Source organism: Triturus cristatus, chromosome 6, assembly GCF_964204655.1.
Source record: "Triturus cristatus chromosome 6, aTriCri1.1, whole genome shotgun sequence".
NCBI classification, from domain to species: Eukaryota; Metazoa; Chordata; class Amphibia; order Caudata; family Salamandridae; genus Triturus; species Triturus cristatus.
In genome coordinates this window covers 1,779,415,488-1,779,436,740 of record NC_140589.1, presented here as the reverse complement: position 1 = coordinate 1,779,436,740, position 21,253 = coordinate 1,779,415,488, and the positions used below count along the sequence as shown (strand labels likewise).

General features: G+C 43.0%; 1 protein-coding gene across 2 annotated transcripts in view; it reads left to right on the top strand.

The window, feature by feature from the left end:
* The window catches only part of ADCY3 (adenylate cyclase 3), a 335,432-nt gene that overhangs the window by 177,808 nt on the left and 136,371 nt on the right, over positions 1-21,253 (top strand). For both annotated transcript variants that reach the window (XM_085613086.1, XM_085613087.1), the window contains exon 3: positions 8,764-8,894. In XM_085613086.1, the coding sequence (XP_085469212.1) occupies positions 8,764-8,894 (131 nt within the window). The remainder of the gene's footprint in view (positions 1-8,763; positions 8,895-21,253) is intronic.

Here is a 21,253-nt window from a genome sequence, read left to right as displayed (position 1 = left end):
TGAAGTGTATATTTACTATTCCAACCTAAAAAAAAAAACCGATATATACACACTGAGGACTGGTCCTCATTTAGCAGTGGTATTCCTACAGATCGCGTTTGTCTCAGTTAGTATTTATCAGCCAACATCATGAAGCCCACACTGGTTCCCATAATGCGTGGTGTACTTGCCTCCCTACCACGCTCACAGACCGCTTTATCAACGTTCTAATCACAACATCTTCTGCTCTCAGACTCTACTCATGCACCAACCATACATTTACTCCTCATCATATAACACTCAATTTAATGCAAATACCCATTACATAACTTTGCCAGTCATGTTTACTAGCTATACCTGTGGGACATTTTCAGGGCGGCCAGTATGCTTCTGCATGTTGACACATGTGATGTACACATTGCTTATGACAAAGTATATACCTGATTAATATGCCTATGATTGACTCTCCCTGTCTGTAACCAGTTCCAGGCTGGTATTGGATTGCATCTCATGTCATAGGAAGCTGGTTCTCAGGCAGAGATGCACTCAATAGGAACTTAGAACAAGAAAAGATTAATACTATTTAACAAACAACACACAAAAATAAAGATTTGTAAAATGATTTCCATCTGGTAGCATGTACTATGAGTCCACAAATAATTAGTTTTCCTATTCTAGTTATCCAACCTCAAACCTGCATTCCTCTGCTACAGTTGACATAATAGCCCTCAGATGCCCTCAGGCATCGGAAGTCCTACAAGGTTCATTTACTATATGGTAGATCCCAAAGGGGGTTGACCTACTCAGAGAGCCACCTCATATTTTGCATGTTCTTTCGTTGGGACCCGTGCCAAGGAAATCTTCTGAATTGTTGGTAAACTATCATTGTACACAGAGACGGCCTTCTTCTCAGTAAGGTACCGTGCCAGAGGAAGAACGCTATTGAGCTGGATTCCCTAGATTACACGTATTCATAAACCTCACAAGCAGCTTACACCTTGGAGTCACTGTAATAGGATTAGTTTCCCAAAGAGCATAACGCGTCAAAGATGTCCATCGGGCTCCTTTAATGACACACCATTAAGGGAGTTCACTACTTCCATTGAGGAAGTGATGGCTCCTCCCCCTGTCTAGTCTTAAGAAGCAGGAAAGGGACAGGCAAGTCCCTGCTCAGATTAAATTCCAGTGTGGCTCATGATAAAGCTACCCTGGCCTGTTAATTGGCTAAAATAAGGCCAGGCCAGCAGCCTCTGCTTATGTGAGTTGGCAAACTTAATACCCTGAATGTAACATAGCGGGCATGCCTAGGGGTCTCTGGCATTCAAGAAATAGCTAAGGAAATTGAATTGAATTTTCACAGGAGTCTTAAAATTCTATCTCTTTAACTGTGTATCCTGTGCAGAAAGATCTTGCAGGAAATCTCACAGCTGTGTAATTGACGTGATTGAGGACGTTGTCCCCCGCGCTCTGGGATGCTGCTACAGAACTGACCTTTGTATTAGCAGCAATGGATACGAATGCTTCCTCACTTGGATATTGCCATTAGAAGGAATGCAGCACAGACTCCTGACTTTAGTCCTTGCTGGGCTTCATAGAAGGCTTTATAAGTAACAGCAATGAGAGAGAGAGTTGCTGTCCGCATCAGGATGTTACAGCAAGTCGGTTGAAAGCTTGAATCGAAAGCATGGTCTGCTGCACTTTGACGTCACCCAGGAAGTGCATCAGCAGATAAACTGCATAAAGAGTTGATAACATAGAGCCTGATTTAGAACTCGTTGGACGAGTTACTCCGTCACAACGGTGATGGATATTCCTTCCACGGAAATCTATATCCCATCGGAAATAATGGCATTTAGATTTCGGCAGACGGGATATCCGTCACCCTTGTGACACAGTAACCTATCGCCGAAACCTAAATCAGGCCCTATTGCAGGGATTCTGCACATACACAGAACTATGCGCAGGATTATGGGACCTCGTGGGAATAGAGGCTAAGCCTTCCTATCACGTTAGTGCCGACGAGCCCAGGACCGACTAGCTATAGTGTCTCATTTCCTCTCCTACTCACAAACGGAGAAACCAATGATTAGACACCCCAGAACACAACACTCCTGGATCACTCAGGAATCGCGGTAACAAGACATACCTTTTCGCTCACACTCTTGTACTTGTCCACAATAAGATCTGACAGAGACACAAAGATAGTTTAAAATATTTATTTTAACTAGCGTGCTCTAAAATGCAGTATACGTGCCACAACCAGCAGCGAAATGCATTATATCAATACTGTTAGCATTACAGCAAGGCCATATATCATAAAGGGGATGCCATTTTATAAAGACGGTGGATAAAGGACTATAAGGCCTAACCACCCTCCCCTTGGTAAGCAGAAGTATTATTATATAATAGAAGGTCTCTGGGCTTTGCCAGCAGACCCCATAGCTCAGGCCATAGATCCTATGTCTACATCACAGGTGCAGGTTGCTCTTCTCCCTGGAAAGCTCAGGGAGATATCTCTGAATTGCATAACAAATTCTGGAACTCCAAGTTTGCAGACATTTGAAGGCAGTAAAAGCAGCACTGATAGCGATTTCATTGAACAAAGGGCAAAGAGTTTGTTGTCGAGGGCTGAAAGGTGAAAAACGAATGACATGTAAGTAAATAGGTTATTATTACCCAGGAAATAAGTTGGCCTCTAAACAGCACACATTACAAGAACTATGTCCACCATGAGCCCTCACCTATTGGTCACCCTGAAGCAAGCAACATAAATGCATCTTGAACTATAGTCCCTTGTTGTAATGAAAGAATTAAATATGTGTATAAAATTTTATCTGCGCTGACTTTAAGGTCATTGCCAATCTCTTTGACGGCTCTATCAGCATTCTGTCCGTTCCATACCCTATGTAGTCGCACTGTTATAAGCCAGATCACTTTCAACCCACCTGAGATGTACATGCCATTTGTAGGCCCCAAAAGGCATAGCCAACAATTCTGTGTTGATATTTGTACATTTGGACTAGATCTACCTTTAAATATGAGTTATACTACCGCACATCAATCATGACGCTGATCAATTCTTGAAGAAAGCGCTAACGCTTCAAGTTCCCGAGCTCTCCGAGTGGTTTCGTGCATCATAGCTGCATTTTTACCTGGGGTAAGGTCTCTACCACATGGGTGTGGGAAGTGTACGGCCCAGAATTATCTGGGTGTACAGTGCCAGTAGAAACTAGAGTGAACACTGTGAATTGTGGTGAGAAGGGAGGAAACCAGCCCATATCCAGAGAGCCTTTTTATGGCTTTGAAGAAAGGTTGGTGGAGCCAAGCCTCTGCCCCACCCGAAGCTTCCTCTTCCTGTTGCAGTAAGAGGCACCGCCTGCACTGGGAAACCAGCACTACTCAACGGTGCCATGAAATGTACTAAAATGTAAGTATGAACATGTAAGGTGCGCACGTGCGCCTCGATTTTTGGTATAAAAAGATAACCTGACTTGTGCGAGCAGAAAGTGCTGTCAGATTCTATTATATGCGCCTCCTGTAGCGTTCTTTTGACATACTCCAGTTTTCTTTCTATTTTTCATTTTTATCAAGTCAGACCAGAGCTAGTCTGGAGGTTAAATGCTCCTCGGAGGGTAGCCTGGTCCTAAAAAGAGGAAAATCACTGCTAGATTTACCGATTTGGCATTGATTTTGGCAAAACGTGAATTGACATATGTATTGGCTGGTCTATATTTTTTTCTGTAGACTTGAAGCTTCTGTTTTATGTCCTATATTGAAAATAATATAAAAAAAAAAAACTTAAAACGCCCAGAGGGATGATCTGACATTGTGTCATGCACAATGTAAAGGGTAGGGCCTTAAATCGAGTGGCTATATGCTTGAGTAGGAAACTGGTACCTCAGACTACAGGAGAGGAAGGCTTCACTCTTGGTATAAGCTGTGGCTGAGATGCCCAGTCAAAACAGTGTAGCGCCTAGAAGTAAACCAGGAACTGTGAGCAATCCATAGCTTATCCTCGGTAGCCTGGCTCAAGCAGCACCGTCTTCCTCAGAGAACATTGTGTGTTTGGTGCATAAACAGCAACACTAGAGCCAAGAACTAAACAAATCTAAACTTCTAAAACAATTTATACTGAATAAAAATACTTTCATGATTGATATGACTCCAAAACGAGCATCTCTAATGCAGGTATCGGGAGCTATTTATAAACCATATTCAGATGGTATTTGCATTAACAAGTGTGGAAGAGGAAAATTAAACACATCAATGTTCTACCTGTGCTTGTCCAAAAAGACCACCAGGGTCCAGTGGTGCATTCACATCTAGTCCCTAAACAAAGCAATGCCTGTAGTTTTACAAAATAATTTTAAAAAATGTTGCCCACTAGACCACATAGTTTCACTCCCTTGCTGCCGATGTCTGTGCTTGAAATGTAGCCGATGACTAAATGTCCAAAACTTTAAACAGGTTCTCCAAACACCAGTCTTGGGTCCTCGGATACAGGGATTTCCCACAGCCTCTTTCCTGGTGCTCCAAAAGACCCTAACATTCAGGGGCTGCTCCTTGGGCATCAGTCCAGAGGTTCAAGTGAGACCAGCACTTCCCCTCATTGACCACAGCCAACAGTCCATTTACCACTGATCTTGCAAATTTTAGTTCCAAGGCATACAAGGTATAATCACATATGGGGAGATGCAAGGACCGAGAAAGGTCTGTGGAACCAGGCTCCCAGTCAACCTACACAACATAAAGGTATCCCAAACCCATGCTTTATATACCAGATGTGGAGCAGTGGTGTAACATTAGTGCCTGCGATGCACGGGGGCCCTTTAACTCCAGGTGGTGACATCTGGCACTCCGCACGGGTGCCTGGTCCCTGGCCTGAGTGCTCCTGACTGGTTGGGCAGGGGCCTCCCTGTACTTTGCAGGGGCCCCCCCTCAAATTTTGTTACGCCACTGATGTGGAGTGTTGATAGATGACATGGTCAAACTCATACTTTTTTGTGTAGGGAGGGACCCTTACCCACTCCATTACAGGCTTGCCTCATCATTGGGTCTCACCCTTGCATATTAAATACCAGAATAAAGTCAACCTCAAGATGGCTTCCCCAGTATTCCTTTATTTTGAGGGCCACTGATAGGGTTATAAATAAGATATAATGGATGCCAATGGATATAATTATCCAAGCATCTTGTGTGTCGATATGTTTCAGCTGTCCAATCCAAGGCCACTAAGGGTCCACAGCTTTCACGAGGAAGGATAATTAATGAACCCTATCAGTGTATAGTGTCTGTCCCTAACACACTGTTATGTGAATAAGACAACAGTAAATTCATGACACGCTGGTTTTCTTAGCCAAGATAATATAAATATATAATCATGACCTGATCCTGAACATACAAGGCCTCATAGGAGTGGGGCATGCCCGTGTAGTCAAACAGTCATCAAAGGTGCCATTCTGTAACCAAACTATCCGGTGCCCCGTCTCCTGCATTGTCGCTATATACAGGTACGCTCCTTCTCTCCAATTTGTGGATCTCCAAGACGTCCGTTCCTTTGACACTGAGAGTAGCTTATCAGAGATAGCAATTCAAGTTAAAGCAACATTCAGACCCCTTATTCTTGCAGCCAGTTGGAAGGAATTATTCCAAAGTAGTCAACGTATGTTTTCTAATTTCCAGGCAGCGGTGTGATTAGATAAAGGTGGGTCGCAGGTTTCCTAAGAGTAACCTAACAGTTGGTGAAGCTGCCAAAGCAACTCATATTTAAATTCCCGCTTATCCTCCTCTCATACTTTTCAGTGCTACGATTCATTTCCGAAGTGTCTACCTCTTTTTTGCCAAGTTTCTCATTCTCTGTCCTAGATCCTTCCAAAGCCACAACCTCTTCTGGCCAATCTTACCCCGAAGTAAAAGATGTGTGTGAAGAGTGACTCAGCTGTGGGATATGATTTTAATGAAGCCTGCACAGTTTATGCAAACACACAGAAGTAAAAAATGCCTTTTAAACAGACAAACCTGTACCATGATTTAGGGGAAGGGACATGTCAGGAACTGCCTGGAGTTAAAAAAAAAACTATGATCCAGGTTCACAAAAATCAATGGTTGGTCAATTGACATTTGAGTAGCCATTACATCTCACTCAAGGAATGTTCTACTCTAGATGGGAGGTTGTTAGTGGAAGCCTTTCTATTCTTTCCATAATGCTCTTTATTAAACCCCAAAGTATGAAAAAAGTGGATAGAGAGCCACTGTAGGAATTCCGTTTGGGTAAATCTCATTTTTGCTAACTGTTGTCAATAGAGTATGATCCGTTCACAGGAGATTCCCAATAGCTTGTCATTAGGGTTACACTAATCTTGGTGTTCAGTTATACTTCAGTGTGTGTGTGTGTGTGAGAGAGAGAGAGATATCTGAAGTTTTGATGTTGTGCTTTTTGAAAAATGTATAGCGTTGTTTTGCTGCCCCTAAAGGTAAGCATGTTCGAGTGAGTTTAGAGCTCTATGTTTGACAGGTTAAGATTTACTTTACTGCTCTGACACTATGTTTAACCAAAACTGAGAGTTACCATCCAAGAAGGATAATCCTAATCCTAAATTTCCTAAAATTATGCGTCGATGTTTTGTGTACACACTAAACACTTCTAGTGACATGGATGAACCGGAAGTAACCAAACATTGATTAGTGTGGGTTATGTTATGTAGTTTATTTTTTGTTACTTGGGATATCCTGTCCATCAGGAGAGAGAAAGGATCATTGTTGTTCCCTTTCTGCTACCCTGACTACCTTTGTTAGGTGAAGCAATAATGTTTTGTGGACCATGATGTTGTCAAAGGTTTGATAGAGATTTAAGACAAGAGGTAGGTAGCATATTTCAAGAGGAGAGTGTTTGGAGTATCATTGCCCTTAGTAAAGGAGTTTGTAGCATCCATAGTGTGACAGCTGATGGAAGAGCATAAGATAATATATGATGTTGTTTATTACTAAGCAATAGCGAGGGCCCATGTTTATTTTGTAAACAATTACGTTTGAGTCTTTGTAGAAATGCACTGATAAATGCTGCAATGGGTTGACTTAGTAGATCTATACCATTTTTACTACGTAGAATGTGCCTGAACTGTCTTTGAGTTTCATCCTTCTTAATAAACACTTCTGAAAGAATTCCCATTATTGCTCTTGGTAATGCCTGTTCACAAAGATCAATTTAGATGTGAGTAAATATACATGTGTACATTTCCTCTTACACTTTATAGTAAATGTACTACTTTTGACTGTTCACTATGTACAATTGTAAATGTTCTCTAAAGTGTTGACTCGCAGGTCTCCACCCCATGAATTCAGGGGGTGAATCCAAATTTAAGTTTAAAGTTAACACTAGTAACTTTAGACACATAGACAGAGATCTCTACAACTGTGGTGGCAATCTCCATATGGTACAGAATAGGACAAAGTAAAGAAAAGTTAATTATTACACTTTTTTAAAAGTAGAAAATCATTATATATTAAATATTAATTTAAATTAGTTTTAGATATTTCAAACATAGAACAAAATTTAAAATTCTACAGCAGTATTAACTTAATTTTGACATAAATACTTAACTTTAATTAATTTAAATATATTCAGTTAAATTGAAATTATTCTTTACAAATGTATTTTAAAGAATCCTACCTCAAGTGAAATGTTTATAATTATTTATGCATTGAAAACTATCAAAAGTTATCTATATAATTCATCTAAATTAGCTTAATTATTTTTTAGAAAAATAGTGATTTTTATTTTTGAATGAAAGATTATTAAAATATTTTATAATAAAATACAATTTATTTTTTAGTTTAATACTATTCTTTAACTGTAAATAAATATCCATACATTTGTAAACAGTCGAAATAAATAATTTAATTTTAACATTGTTTCCCATGCGTCCATTATTTTCAATCGGAGTGTGTTGCAGTGGCAATGGTTGGCAATGTGTGGTAATACGTATTGTCTCTTTTCCAAACACTCCCCTCTACCCTGTTTATATTTACTACTCAAACATAGGCTTACTTGCGTGGAGATGTCCGCACGTAAAAAATAGGAGGGGTGAAGGAGTAGGCCTCCGCCTATAGTACTGTTGCAGCACCACTAAATGTACTAAAATTGCAGTGTGTGAATAGGCCGCATGGCCTGTACTCGTCACAACAGGCCTCTTGTAAAGGCTCCGAAGAGGAGAGTAAAGCTGCGTTTGAATCAAATAGTCCCATTGGCATCAATCCACAGACTGCACCACAAGTCCAAATGCATGGGTCTTTCTGCGCGGGGTTGGAAAGTGGCAGGATGCAGAGAAAAATGAGGAGTTTGTGTTTGACACTAAAAATAATATTTGAACAAAATTAAACTGTGTTTATTTGAACAAAATTAAACTGTGTTTCTATCTCTTTCTCTGTTCCATTCATCATCCCCTTTTTTCTTTGTCTGTTTCTATTTGTCTCGCTCTCTTGCTGCCTCGGTTTCTTTATTCCTTTCTTCCCTTTCCTGTTTCCTTTCCTTCTCTCTTTCTCCTCCTATCTCTGAGTTTTCTCTTTCACCCGTCTTTCTTTCTACCCTCTCTTTCCCATATATATTTCTCTCTCTTGTTTCGTTTTTCTCTTTCTATTTCTTTTTGTATTGTCTGATCTATTTTTATTTATTTGTCTCTTTCCTTCTGTGAGCCTTCCTTTCTCTCTTTGTTTCTGTTTTTTCTCTTTCTCTGCTCTTCTCTCTCTGCCACCTTTGTTCTCTCTCTCTTTCTACCACTTTCCCAGGAACGGCTGCTTCTGTCCATCCTACCCAAGCACATCGCAGACGAGATGTTGAATGACATGAAGAAAGACCAGCAGCAGAAAGAGCTGCAGCAGTTCAACACCATGTACATGTACCGGCATGAGAATGTGAGGTAGGAAGACCCAGACCCCGACACCGCTGCATCATAGCACAATGCTTCCGGCACCGTGCATTCTTCCGCATGATCACTTATACAACTTAAACTCAGATACAACTGTAATTTCAGATTAAAAAAACGTATACATGGAATTTGTCATTTCATTTAGTTAACATATGTACAGCACACACTGCAAATAAGATTGTCTCTATGAGATGCATAAAAAGCATGGCAGGTAGGTGCATTCAAAACTCAGCAGTCCAATGTGTCCAAGAAGCAGAAGTAAGTAATATCAAAGCCAATAGGTCTGGGGTTGGCTACCAGCCTTTTGGCTTTGCCAGTGCTTGTTTTGTGTTTTAGCGCTTGTAAAACGTTATTGTCGGAGGAGCTGCTAGGCCCTGACTTATCTATAAAAAAAAAAACCCTCCCTAAAAGCATTAAAAAAATGTTGATCTCAAAAACAGAGGCTGCCATACTTGAGTGTGGATGTGCTTATTGTGAAAAAAACATAATGCTTTCACTCACAGCGAAGTTAGCCAATGGCTGAAGTGGTCTGGCTACATTTCCCACGTGCAATATATTTTGGTGGGCAGAAGAAAAATGTGAAACACAACAAAACGAGCATTTGCAATGCAATAGGTCTCGCATTAGCGAGAGTTTATGCTATTGGCATTGTAAATGACAATGCCTTTTATTTATTTCACTATTCTAATTCACCACTAATCTTTTATGGGTTCCGGACTAGCGTGCTAACCGCCGAAAAAAGCGATTAGTCGCCTCGTCAGCGATATTATGCGCTATATAAATGCAATTACAATGCAATCAACCTGCACTCTGCCAATGCAAAGACTACCAGTCAAACAACACTTAAATGATTAAACATGTGGTAGATGTTTATTAGTTGGGGTAAACAACAAGCTGACCACTAGATATATTTTACATTTACAGAGGAATAAATCGGGCCTTGATTTATGTGAAAACAGTGCACATTAGAGTTGTTTGCTATTGAAATTACTAAAGCACTCGTTCTTTTGATATGAAATTATTTATATTTATTCAATTGTATATACTTTATAATTTCATCACATATATCAAATATATTTTTCTTTTTTATCATCATCATCATCATCATCATCATCATCTTTCTTTATTTCGACATTTGTCATAAAGGAATCCTTACAATTAAGCATTATAGAAAAAAAAATAAAAAAATTAGTGCAAATATACATAAAACAGTTATTACAACAGCAAAAAAATATAGGAGCGCCCATGGGACTTGCCAATAATGGTAATCAATACATTATACCTCCATACAATCTAAAGTTTAGGGAATCTCCTCATAGCAACTATGAAACTATAATGGAAGGATATAGTTTCAAACAAGGTTATCACAGATCCTTCTTTTCCTCCACATAACTGCCAGAAATGATGACACGGCAAAAACTATTACAGTAGTTAAGTCTGTTTTCAAAATTCGATAAGCTTGCATACAATGCGTAAAGCCCACATTTTTGCACAGAGGAACAATCCAGCACCTTCTAAACTTTTGATAAGCAGGGCAAAAAAATAGTATATGCAGTTCATTTTCCTGATCGAAAGCGCAACCAGGACAATTTTTTGGGGAGAGCGGGGACCATTTACTCGTAAGAGCTGTAACAGGTAAGGTACCATATCTCCACTGCAAATACAATTTCCTCGCTACAGGTGGGCTGATATCATTTAAGACATGCTCAAAGAAGTAAAGATCTTTAACCACTATAAAAGTTCGTGTTAGAATAGCGGATTGAGAATTCTGTATAAAAGCGGTTAGTTTGGTTTCATGATACAGATTAACCAGATGGTTACGTGAAACACTAGTGCAGGCTGTCACCGGATCAGACCACAACAACGGGAGGCCCATTCTCCCCAATTCCTCTTTCACATACCTCAACCAAGGATGTTTCCCCACATCAGGGAGCCCTAAGACTTCCAAGAGTTCTTTCCTATAATCCTGAAGCTCGGGGGTAATCCAAATCCTCCGCCAGAATGTTAGAGGTTTAAGGCCCAATTCCTCGTCTATGGGTCTAATGCCCAAATCAAGCCTAAGTGGCAATAAGGGAGTACTAGGGGGGAGGGCCAGCAACTGCCTTAAAAATTTATTTTCTGTGACTATGATCTCTGGACGGCAGTGAAAGCCCCAGAGTTCACCGCCATAGGTTACTGCCCCCCTTGCCTGTAATTTGTATATTTCAAGGGGTGGGCCAATTGGTTTGACACATGATTTGTTTAGAAGTCTTAGAATACCCCCAGCTGCTTGGGCTAACTTGAGTTGAGATTTAATTTGGTGTGGGACCCATGTCATAGTTTCATTTAAAGTGAGCCCCAAATACTCAAAGGTCTGGACCCTTTCTAGACTAACTCTCCCTATACTCGGGTTTGGGCGTGTCACTGCTGGTGGATTAAAAATCATATATTTTGTTTTGAGAGTATTTATTTCTAAGCCCCGTTCGAGGCAAAAAGTCTCAAAACCATCCAGCACTCGTTGAATGCCCATCGGGGACTTCAAGAGTAATAAGGTGTCATCTGCGAACATAATCGCAGGGACCCGAGATCCAGCGAGCTTGGGGCATCACTATTTATAACCTCATTCAGATGTGTAAATATTCCATTGACATAGAGGCAGAACAGGGTGGGTGCCAAAACACAACCCTGTCTGACTCCCCTGTCAACGGGAAATCTGGATGATAGAGCACCATTTTTCCCACACCTGACCTGTGCGTAGTTCCCCCATTGCAATCGAATTATCATATTCAATAGGGGGGCAGGAATGCCCAGTTGTAAAAGGACGGACCATAATTTAGCCCGGGGGACCAGGTCAAAGGCCGCACGGAGGTCCACAAAAACAGTATATAATGACTCACCCTCAACTTTGACAGTTTTCCAAAATAACAGGGTCAGTCGAAAAATCTGGTCCGTAGTAGACACATTCTTCCTAAACCCTGCCTGGTAAGGGCTTAGAATGGAGCACTCTTCTATCCAGTCCCTAAGGCGATCTAAAATCAGCCTTGCAAACATTTTTTGGGGCACATCAATGAGGCTGATGGGCCTATAGTTGGCTGGGAGGAGAGGTGAGCCCTTCTTGAAGATAGGGACTATCTCAGCTCCCAACCAAGTACTTGGTACCGCCATGCCCCTCTGGACTGCGTTAAATAAAGCCGTTAGATAAGGGGCCCAAACCTTAGGTTCGTGTTTGAAGAGGTCACCTGGAAGTTTATCCAGCCCAGGCGCTTTATCGGCTGGGAGTTTAGTTAATACAGCGAGAACCTCTTCTTCCATGAACTCGACCTCATATAAGTCGTTAGTAGAGTTGAACAGTAGTCCCCCCTGCTCGATATCATAAGTGGAATACTCCCCTCCATAGAGGGTGGAAAAATTATCTTCCCACACATTAGCAGCGATATTAGGTACAATCGCCGGTAAAGGGTCGGTCGACCCCGTATTAACAATTTGCCAAAACTTTCGGGCATCTCTTAATTTTAATGCAGATGTTAAATTAGCCCAGTTATCATTGTCCCACTCCATCTTGGCATGATATATTAACTGCTTGTATTCTAGTCATTTTTCTCTTATTAGCTCCTTGTTATTATTAAGCTTCACAGCCCTGAGGAGTTCTGTTTTTAGCTTCCTACAGGCGGTGTTATACCATGTAGGTCTATTACCCCTCCTTCTGTCATTGGGCGCTATAGGATTGAAGGCCTCAGCCAAAATAGCATTTAGTTCCAAATTTAGATCCCCGAATTTCTGGTATATTTCGGTAGTGGGATGCTGCAACGTTAAGGCACCTATAGCTTCCAGTACCGGAATTACCTGCGCATAAAGTTCTGCCACTAACGCTGGATAAGTGACAAATTTTTCCCACCTGACCCTACGCCTGTTACTGGATAGGAGGAACCTGGCATCTAGGCCATCATTTGAGTTACATAAGCCTTCGGGGTTGCCCGGGGATAGAAACTCTAGGATCAACGAATTGTGATCACTATCACCCCTAATTTCTACCCTAAAATCAATGACCTTGTCCCAAGCACAACTTTCTACAAATATATAATCCAAGCGAGACTCTTGCCCGGGCTTGTTGAAAGTACATTTTGAGGGGATGTCTGATTTTGATCGGCCTACAGGCCCTGATAGAATACTTTAAAGTTAGGGCCGTAATTTGGACAGCCAAAGGCGCCCAAGACCTAGGTGAAGGGCCCACTACTGGAAGTATTTTCCAGTATTCATCCTCCTCCAAAATAGCACTATCCGTCAAACCCATAAGCGGCTCGAAATGGCAGTTAAAATCGCCCCCTAGCAAAAGAGTAGTGCCCTGAGGTATCATATTTAAAAATACAGAGAGCTCTTCAATGGTTCCAGACTCAGATGTAATACTCACAGGTCTTGAATAAACGTTGACCAAAGCAAGCCTGGAATCATTCGGCCATTCAAAAATCACGCATTGGAGATCCTCTGATGACGTATTCAAAACCCTAGCTTTACAGCCCAGGTGGGAACGCACCCAAATTATTAAGCCCCCTGACGGTCTACCCTTCCCCCCCACCTTGCCGGGACTGAAAATGAAACAAAACCACTCCGATGATGTTCCTCCCTAGCCCAGGTTTCCTGGAAGAGGCATATGTTATTCCTGTCTATGAACGAGCCCCATTCGGGACACACTATTTTGTTACCTATTCCTGCTAAATTCCACGACAAAATTGTCAATGGATCAGCAGTAGGTGTAACTTCCAGAGTTGGTGCACCATATCCCTCACCAAACGTTGTAACCGCCACCAGGGAACCTTCCGCTAAGACCCCACTCAGGCCGTCGGGGATGGTAGTGCCCAGAGGAGCCCCTAACTGGGCACTCAACACTATCTGCTCCCCCCGGCCCACCCCTATTCATACATTTAACTGAACGTCCATGCAGAGTGGAGTTGTTAGTGATGGTATCGCTCACCCTAAAATAACTCCCCGGATTGGGGTTACCATGTGGTCAATCCACCTCATCCAAGCAGCTAAACCGATTGTAGTCCAAATATTGAGATGCCCTATTAGAGTAATGTGGGTTATTCCTGATCCCTCTGGAGTGGCTTCTAGAACCCATTTTTAACCAACCCTCTTCTAATCCCATATCAGAGCAACTAGCATCAGGTGGATAGAAAAAGGACAAGGGAAGGGTCTGAATTATGGACTCCTCCTTGGAAGACGGCCTCTTAGGAATGTGGGAAACTGTCCCCGGGTCCCTAAAGTTAACCATAATGCAATCGCCGCTAATGTTTTTCTTAGTGGATCCCAGCCATGATACCCTTATGACCATCAAAATTTCACAAAAAATGTATGGGGGAAGGGGTCTATACTTATTTAACCAACTTGCTACTTTATTTTTTGATGAAGCAAATGATTCTACTCTTGTGTTGGTGAGTTCAGGAACTCCTGCTAGGACCACTACAAGGGGAGCAGCTTCCGGGGGTAAATTTACTATCAGTTTCTTTCTCAATCTATTACCCTCCAGATTTTCTTGCTCATTGTTTACCAAAGGCTTTTCAGCCATTACCCCGGGACAGGAAGGAAGGGTGGAATTGGTATTCCATTGTGGGATATCCTGTACTGAAGAGGAGGGGTTTACCAGAACTGGAGGAGTAGTTAAAGTAGGGGTATTAACTGAATGTGCACCCATTATATTAACATCCCTCCTCCCTTCGGTGGTTTCCACAGTTTGTAAGTGGTCTACCAGAAACCCCGTGGCCTTTTCTAAGTTTGCCAACCTAAGATCAATTTGGTCAAGTCTAGCGATCAAAGGGTCCAACAGAGATTTCAAGATACTTTCCAGGCCTGTGGTCTGATGGTCAGCACAAGGCTGGATGTTATCGCCAATATTCAAGGTAGTGGACTGTGCTACAGAAGGACTCAGAACTGGGGAGTTTATAGGATCACTAACTACTGGAGGGATCACCTTAGCTTTTGCCCGGCCTTTAGGATTAATATGGGTTAAGGAGTTAGATAACCTTGCCGTCTTTCCACCCCCTATCTGTGTCCCTCGCTTTCTTTTTGGGACAGCCCCTTCCCTATTGCCTCGTATCTGAAGAGTGTTAACCACAGACCCACTGACAGGCGTCGTAGTAGCAATAGGAGGGGACACAGTGCTAGATTCGATAATAGTCAATGTAGAATCGCTTTTCGATCCTGGACAGCGCCCGGATTCAGGCGGAATAATTACTACCAGATGGTCACTATTAATTAAGGGATTAGGCGGTGAAATGCACCTATCAGGTGTTCTGGCATGCGCTATGTGACCCAACGAAGATCTTTTCATGTTGTCTATACCCTGAGAGAGCCGTCGTTCTAGAATAGTGATCTCATTTGATATCAAAGAGTTTGCTCTAATCAAGAAACTGTCCAAAGTACCCGCCATCATTGTACTGGCCGAAAGAGCTTTACTTCTTGTCTCTATGCCCGCCATAGTCCTATGTCTACAACAATAATATGTCCCTTGGATAACAGTGTCTTGAACAGATACCTCAATTAAACAGGAAACCAAGTGGAATGGCCCGGTCCGGTCTCACACAGTCTGTAACGGGCTAGAACGGGCCCGCCCTTGGCCCGGACTTCGCCCGCGCGCGTCCCGCGTTGCGTTTGTGTGATGCCGTTATATCCGTCCAGGCAGGGGGGGCGGGAGCGTGAGGGAAGAGGCTGCAGCTGTGCTGAACTGGGCTGCTGGTCCTCGCAGTCCATCACAAATTCACAGCCCCAAAAACGTCAACAAGGCTTCCACGAGCGGCTCCCGCGAAGCGGAGGCCGCGAGCCGTAATAAAGTGTCCTGGCAGGGGGGCGGGAGCATGAGGGAAGAGGCTGCAGCTGTGCTGAACTGGGCTGCTGGTCCTCGCAGTCCTTCACGAATTCACAGCCCCAAAAACGGCAACAAGGCTTCCACGAGCGGCACCCCGCTTCAATATCACGTTTCTGACAAGAAAGTACAGGTGGCCGAAGAGGATGAAGGGCGGCGGGGCAGCAGGTCGGGTGCTGTAGTCAATGACCAGTACATGGCGCAGGTACTTCCAGAAATGATCGTTGTTGTCTTGCACTTAAGAGAAGGTATGGCTGAACATCGCAATCAGCAGGTTTCAGAGCAGAATGCTGGCAAATAGCAGGAACAGACGAGTAGAATAAACATAAGCCGCTCTGGGAAGAGGGGTACCCCATCCAGGGTTTCAGCACATTGCTGCTGACTTGCGACTGACCCTTCAGTTGTGCATGTGCTGCTATCAAAGTTTAATTACGAAGCTGTCAGGATACGGCTTATTTATTGCATGGGTCTCCCTCGACCCCGAGCTCAGAGAGACGCGTTTTGCCTTCACAGAAGCCTTTCTCATGATGATTCTTTTCGTATATGAATATCAAGACACAAACATTTTTTTTCTTTCTAAACATAAACAAATCAATATTGTACAGAATTTTTTTTCTATTAAAAACCTAAAGGAGGAGTTATTAAACAGTTTAAAGTCTGGCGGTCGATGAAAAAAGAAACACGACGCGCGTTTCAGCGCTAAGGCCTTCTTCAGGTGAACCCGTCTCAACTTTCTCTATTGTTCGTTCTGGACCTCAATTTCAATGATTAGGGCCAAAATATATAACAAACTTCTCCGTAGTACAGGATAAGCCAACCCAATAGTGGTATCTGATTAAATCTAGTCTAGAAGCTACGGCGTGAAGATCGGTCACCAAGTGTGAATCGGGTTGAGGCATAAAGATTTACCCGCTGTCGGGTGGAGCCAGTCTCTTGTCCTCCTCTTGCAGACAGGCTAAATGGGCACTTCCCTGTAGGAGCGGCATCAGTATGTAAGCATGCTGCAACTGCAAGCCTCCATGTCCGCACCTTCGACCATGCGCAGAGATGGGAATGTCTTTGCGCCTGCCCAGACTGCAGCCTTCAGCCTGACAGCAGTGCTAAGCATACACTGTAGCCTTCAGCACTGGTAAATAGCCACAGTACTTTTTAGTATGTATTCCAGCCGCTTTCTAGTAAGCACATATCACCTATGAGAAGTTCCAGGAATATTTTAAAATAAAAACAGTGTTACATGAGTGGACCGCCACTTTTCTCGAAACAAATAAATGTGTGCCGCCTTCATTATTGCGCCCCGTCGCCACATTGCCACTCATCCGTTCATGACATAAGAGGTATTTGGACAGCTAACAACGCTTGTTCTAATATGGCTACAGAAAGGGGTACACAAGGCAGTTTTACTGTGCAGATGCAACAGCAAGCCACGGGCTGGTGGACTGTATCAAGAGGGGGCGATTGTGATCCATCATAATAATGGACGTGGCATAGCCGCCGAAGCTGTCCACAACAGGAGAAGCAGCAGGGTCGGGAGGCGGTCACTGAGGCGTCTAGAACGCCACGTGGGTACCAGTACTTATCAGGACGAACGTTGAAGCGCAATCCGGCAACCCCAGCTTCGGGAAGCCTATGTTTGGTTAAACTGGGTAGAGTGGGACACTCGCATCTGGCACACACAGGGATGGCTATGACGGCCCCTGCGTGCCGCGGGATTGTTTAAGAGCTTGCAGGAGGAGCAGCTCCTTTAATAAACGTGATACATGCCAGTAATACTAAACAACAAAAAAGAGAGAGAGAGGGAGCATTTCAATGGCACCTAACGCACTGAAGACGGGTGAGCGGGGCCTAAGGGAGAGAGTCTCTCAGAGAAGGGGGGCTCAAGCGTGAGGCAAGGACACAACTAATGCATGGAAAGCAAAAGACGATGGGTGGACGGGGCCTAAGGGAGACAGGGCGTGCACCAACCCCACTTCCAAAGAAGCCTGACAGAAAACCAATGACAATAGATCTCGAAAGCGAGCAGAGCATGCGCTGCAACGCTAGGCGAGACCTAAAAACTAATGGTTAGAGCGGGATCGCTGAAAGTCCATAAAAAGAAGCATATTATATATGTATAATTTTATTTTATTGAAGTCAGAAGATTTTGGGTAACTCCAGGTATAAAATGGTATGATGTTAAAGCAGAGTTTAAAGAAACTCAATAGAGATGAAGTAGCTGGTAACAGGAAGATACTGTCCTTCCCTTGCTACAGAGCTAGGTCCTGCAGTCAAGAGGAAATCGTAATCTACTGATAACAAGGCACGCCCAGGCAGGTATCTCACCATCTTCTGTGCCACACATTTGGGTCCAGACTCTTCCGACATATATAAACTGGGAACAGTTATTAAAGGTGGCACTTGACACTGCAGAAAGCCAGTGAAGATTCCTTCTCTGACAGACACATACCGAGTCTCACCCTTTTTAACTGGGTATTAGCCAGGTCACAGCATCTAGAACTTGGTTATCTTTTAAAGAGGAACTCCGAAATACCTGCAAAAGGAGTGTTCACATAGTACAAAAGAGAATTGATGATCAAATTCTCAGTTGATATGTGGGTTAGAGTACCCCGCCACACATTTTATGAGGCCAAGGAGTTTTGTGGTAATATAAATGAACGCGTTCAAAGACCAACTTACTTTATAAGGTCATGGAACTTAGAGTTGACTTGCAATATTTTTGTAATGTACAGAATAAAGCATTTTATTCCTTATAATACTAGGTCGCACCATAACTATTCCCACAAACCACTTAAATCCTTGGTTCTTGCTCTTTAATATGAAAGCAATAGTGAAATTGTAGAAATGAAGACTAAAAGTGGAATCTCTAGTGTGAAATTAAACACACCAACAAAGCAATTATTAATTTGTTGCAAAAAACACAAGAGTCAAATTAATGTAAATCAGTTTAATAAATGCTTTAGCTCAGTATGTGTTAGAAACATGTAGAAAGATTCCATCATTCCTGTAATGACCTATAGCATGCACACATAAACATGTTTCCATATATATCTTGTTAGAAATTAGGGTCTCTAGTTGGCTGTTGATTGCACCCTGTCCAAGTAGGGACCATTCCTTATAGTCAGGGTAAGGGGAATACACACCCAAGAGAACCCCTGCTCACCCCCTTGGTAACTTGGCATGAGCAGTCAGACTTCTCTCAGAGGCAATGTGTAGAGTATTTGTATATAACACACACAGTAACACAGTGAAAATACTACAAATGGACACCACACCAGTTTAGAAGAATAAAGTATCTTAATCTAAACCAAACAGAACCAAAATGACAAAAAACCTACATACATATGTCAAAATATCACTTTTAAAGGATAAAACAAGTTAATTTCATATAAAACTATGGATGCTTCACTTTTTGTACAAAGTACATGGGTTGCGTCAAAATCAAAAGGCTAAAACAGGTGCAGGGGAGGTGATGCGCCGGAAAGCACAGCAATGCGTTGGTTCCTTACACGCAGGGAAGATGAAGTGTCGCTTCCTTATTTGCTGGGAAGGTGATGTGTTAGTTCCTTGCTCCAGGGGAGGTGATGTGTCGGTTCCTTACTCGTACGGAAGGGAGGTGATGTGTTGGTTCCTTACTGAGCGAGCATGTGATGCATTGGTTCCTTACTGCAAGGGGAGGTGACGCGTCAGTTTCCTTCTGCACAGGGAGGTAATACACCGATTCTCCAGACACATAGCCTCAGTTCCTTACTAAAGCCCAGAGTCGATGAGGATTCAGCTCACAAGTGCAATGCGTGGAAATTCGGGTCGCTGCGGCGGCGAAACAGGCATAGTGTTGATTTTCAAAGACAGGTGATGCGTTGATTCCTTCAGCCTCACAGCAGGACCTGCGTCGGGGGCAGTGCAGTGGTCTCCGACTTCAGAGACACAATGTGCTGAACTCGGGCTGCAGCAGTTTCTTTGTTCGCGGGCAGGCACTGTGTCGATTTCTTTGGCGTGCGTGACAATTATTCCTGCATGGCAGTGCTGCGTCAGAAAAACATGCGCTGGAAGGGCGATGTCTGGATTTTCAGCAGTAGAAACAGCAAATCAACCTCTAAGGGCCTAGAACTGGAATTGGCACCTACAAGGCAGGTCAGAACTCCTAGCAGTGGAGTTCAGAAATGTTGCAAATTAAGTCTTTGATGGTCCTGAGACTTTTTAACAGGATACAAACACACAAAAGCTCTTAGAGAAACTTCTCAAGCAGGATACATAGCAAAGTTCATTCCTTTTCCTCTCAAAACAGAAGCAACTGCAGACCAACCCAGCAAAGCAACACACATCAAAGGGACAGTACTCCTTACAGCTCTTCAGCTCTTCTCTGTCTCAGAGGTTCCTCTTGATCCAGAAGTGTTCTAAAAGTTTGGGGTTTTAGGTCCAATATTTAGGCATTCTTCAAAAGAAAGTGTAGGGTACAAGTTCCTGCCTTGCCTGCCTCAGCTCCAGACACACTCCAGGGGGTGGAGACAACATTGTGAGAGAACAGACACAGCCCCATTCAGGTGTCAATAACCGCTCCTTCCACCACTCTAGCTCAGGAAGACCCATTAGCCTGCTGATGGGTCATCAGAATATGTGAGGCACATCTCAGCTCCCTTTGTGTGACTGTCTAGAGCGAATGCACAAACAGGCCCCTGTCAGTCTAAACCAGATGTTGATTCCACAGGCAGGCAGAGGCACAGGAAATGGCATTTTCAAACACACATTTTAAAAACCCACTTCACTAAAATATGTGTTTTTAAATTCTGAGCTCATTGAGCCCAAACTCCACATTTCTCTCTCTTCCCAATTGAAACTTACACTGGTAAGATGTTATAAGGCAGCTCCAATGATAACCTATGCGAGAGATAGCCTTTCAATAGTGAAGAACCAAAATGGCAGTATTTCACTATCAGAATATGTGAAACACACAAACCCATGCCCTACTTTTTCACATACACTGACCCTGCCCATAGGGGTACCTTGGGCCTACCTTAGGCATGCCTTACGTGTAGTAAAAGAGAAGGTTAGGACCTGGCAAGTTGGTGCACTTGCCAGGTCGACATGGCTGTTTAAAACTGCAATCCCAGACACTGCAGTAGCAGGCCTGAGACTCGTTTGCAGGGCTTCTCGTGGGTGGCACAACCAGTGATGTAGGCCCACCAGTAGCATTTGATCTTGAACACAGAGTGCACTTCACAAGGGACTTACCAGTAAGTCAAACATGCCAATCCTGGATAGCTAATCAGAATCACAATTTAGACAGGGAGCGCTTGCACTTTAAGCACTGATCCGCAGTGGTAAAGTACCCAGAGTTCTAAACCCAGCAAAAACGAAATGCTGCACACAGTTAAAAACAGGAGGTCAGAAGCAAAAAGACAGGAGAAAACCACGCCAAGGATGTCAGGTCTAACATATCTCCTTTGTGCTAACCAGTTTGAATTTTAGAAAAACATTTCAGAAGAAAGAAAATCAATCCAGTTCTCGTTGCTTAAACTGA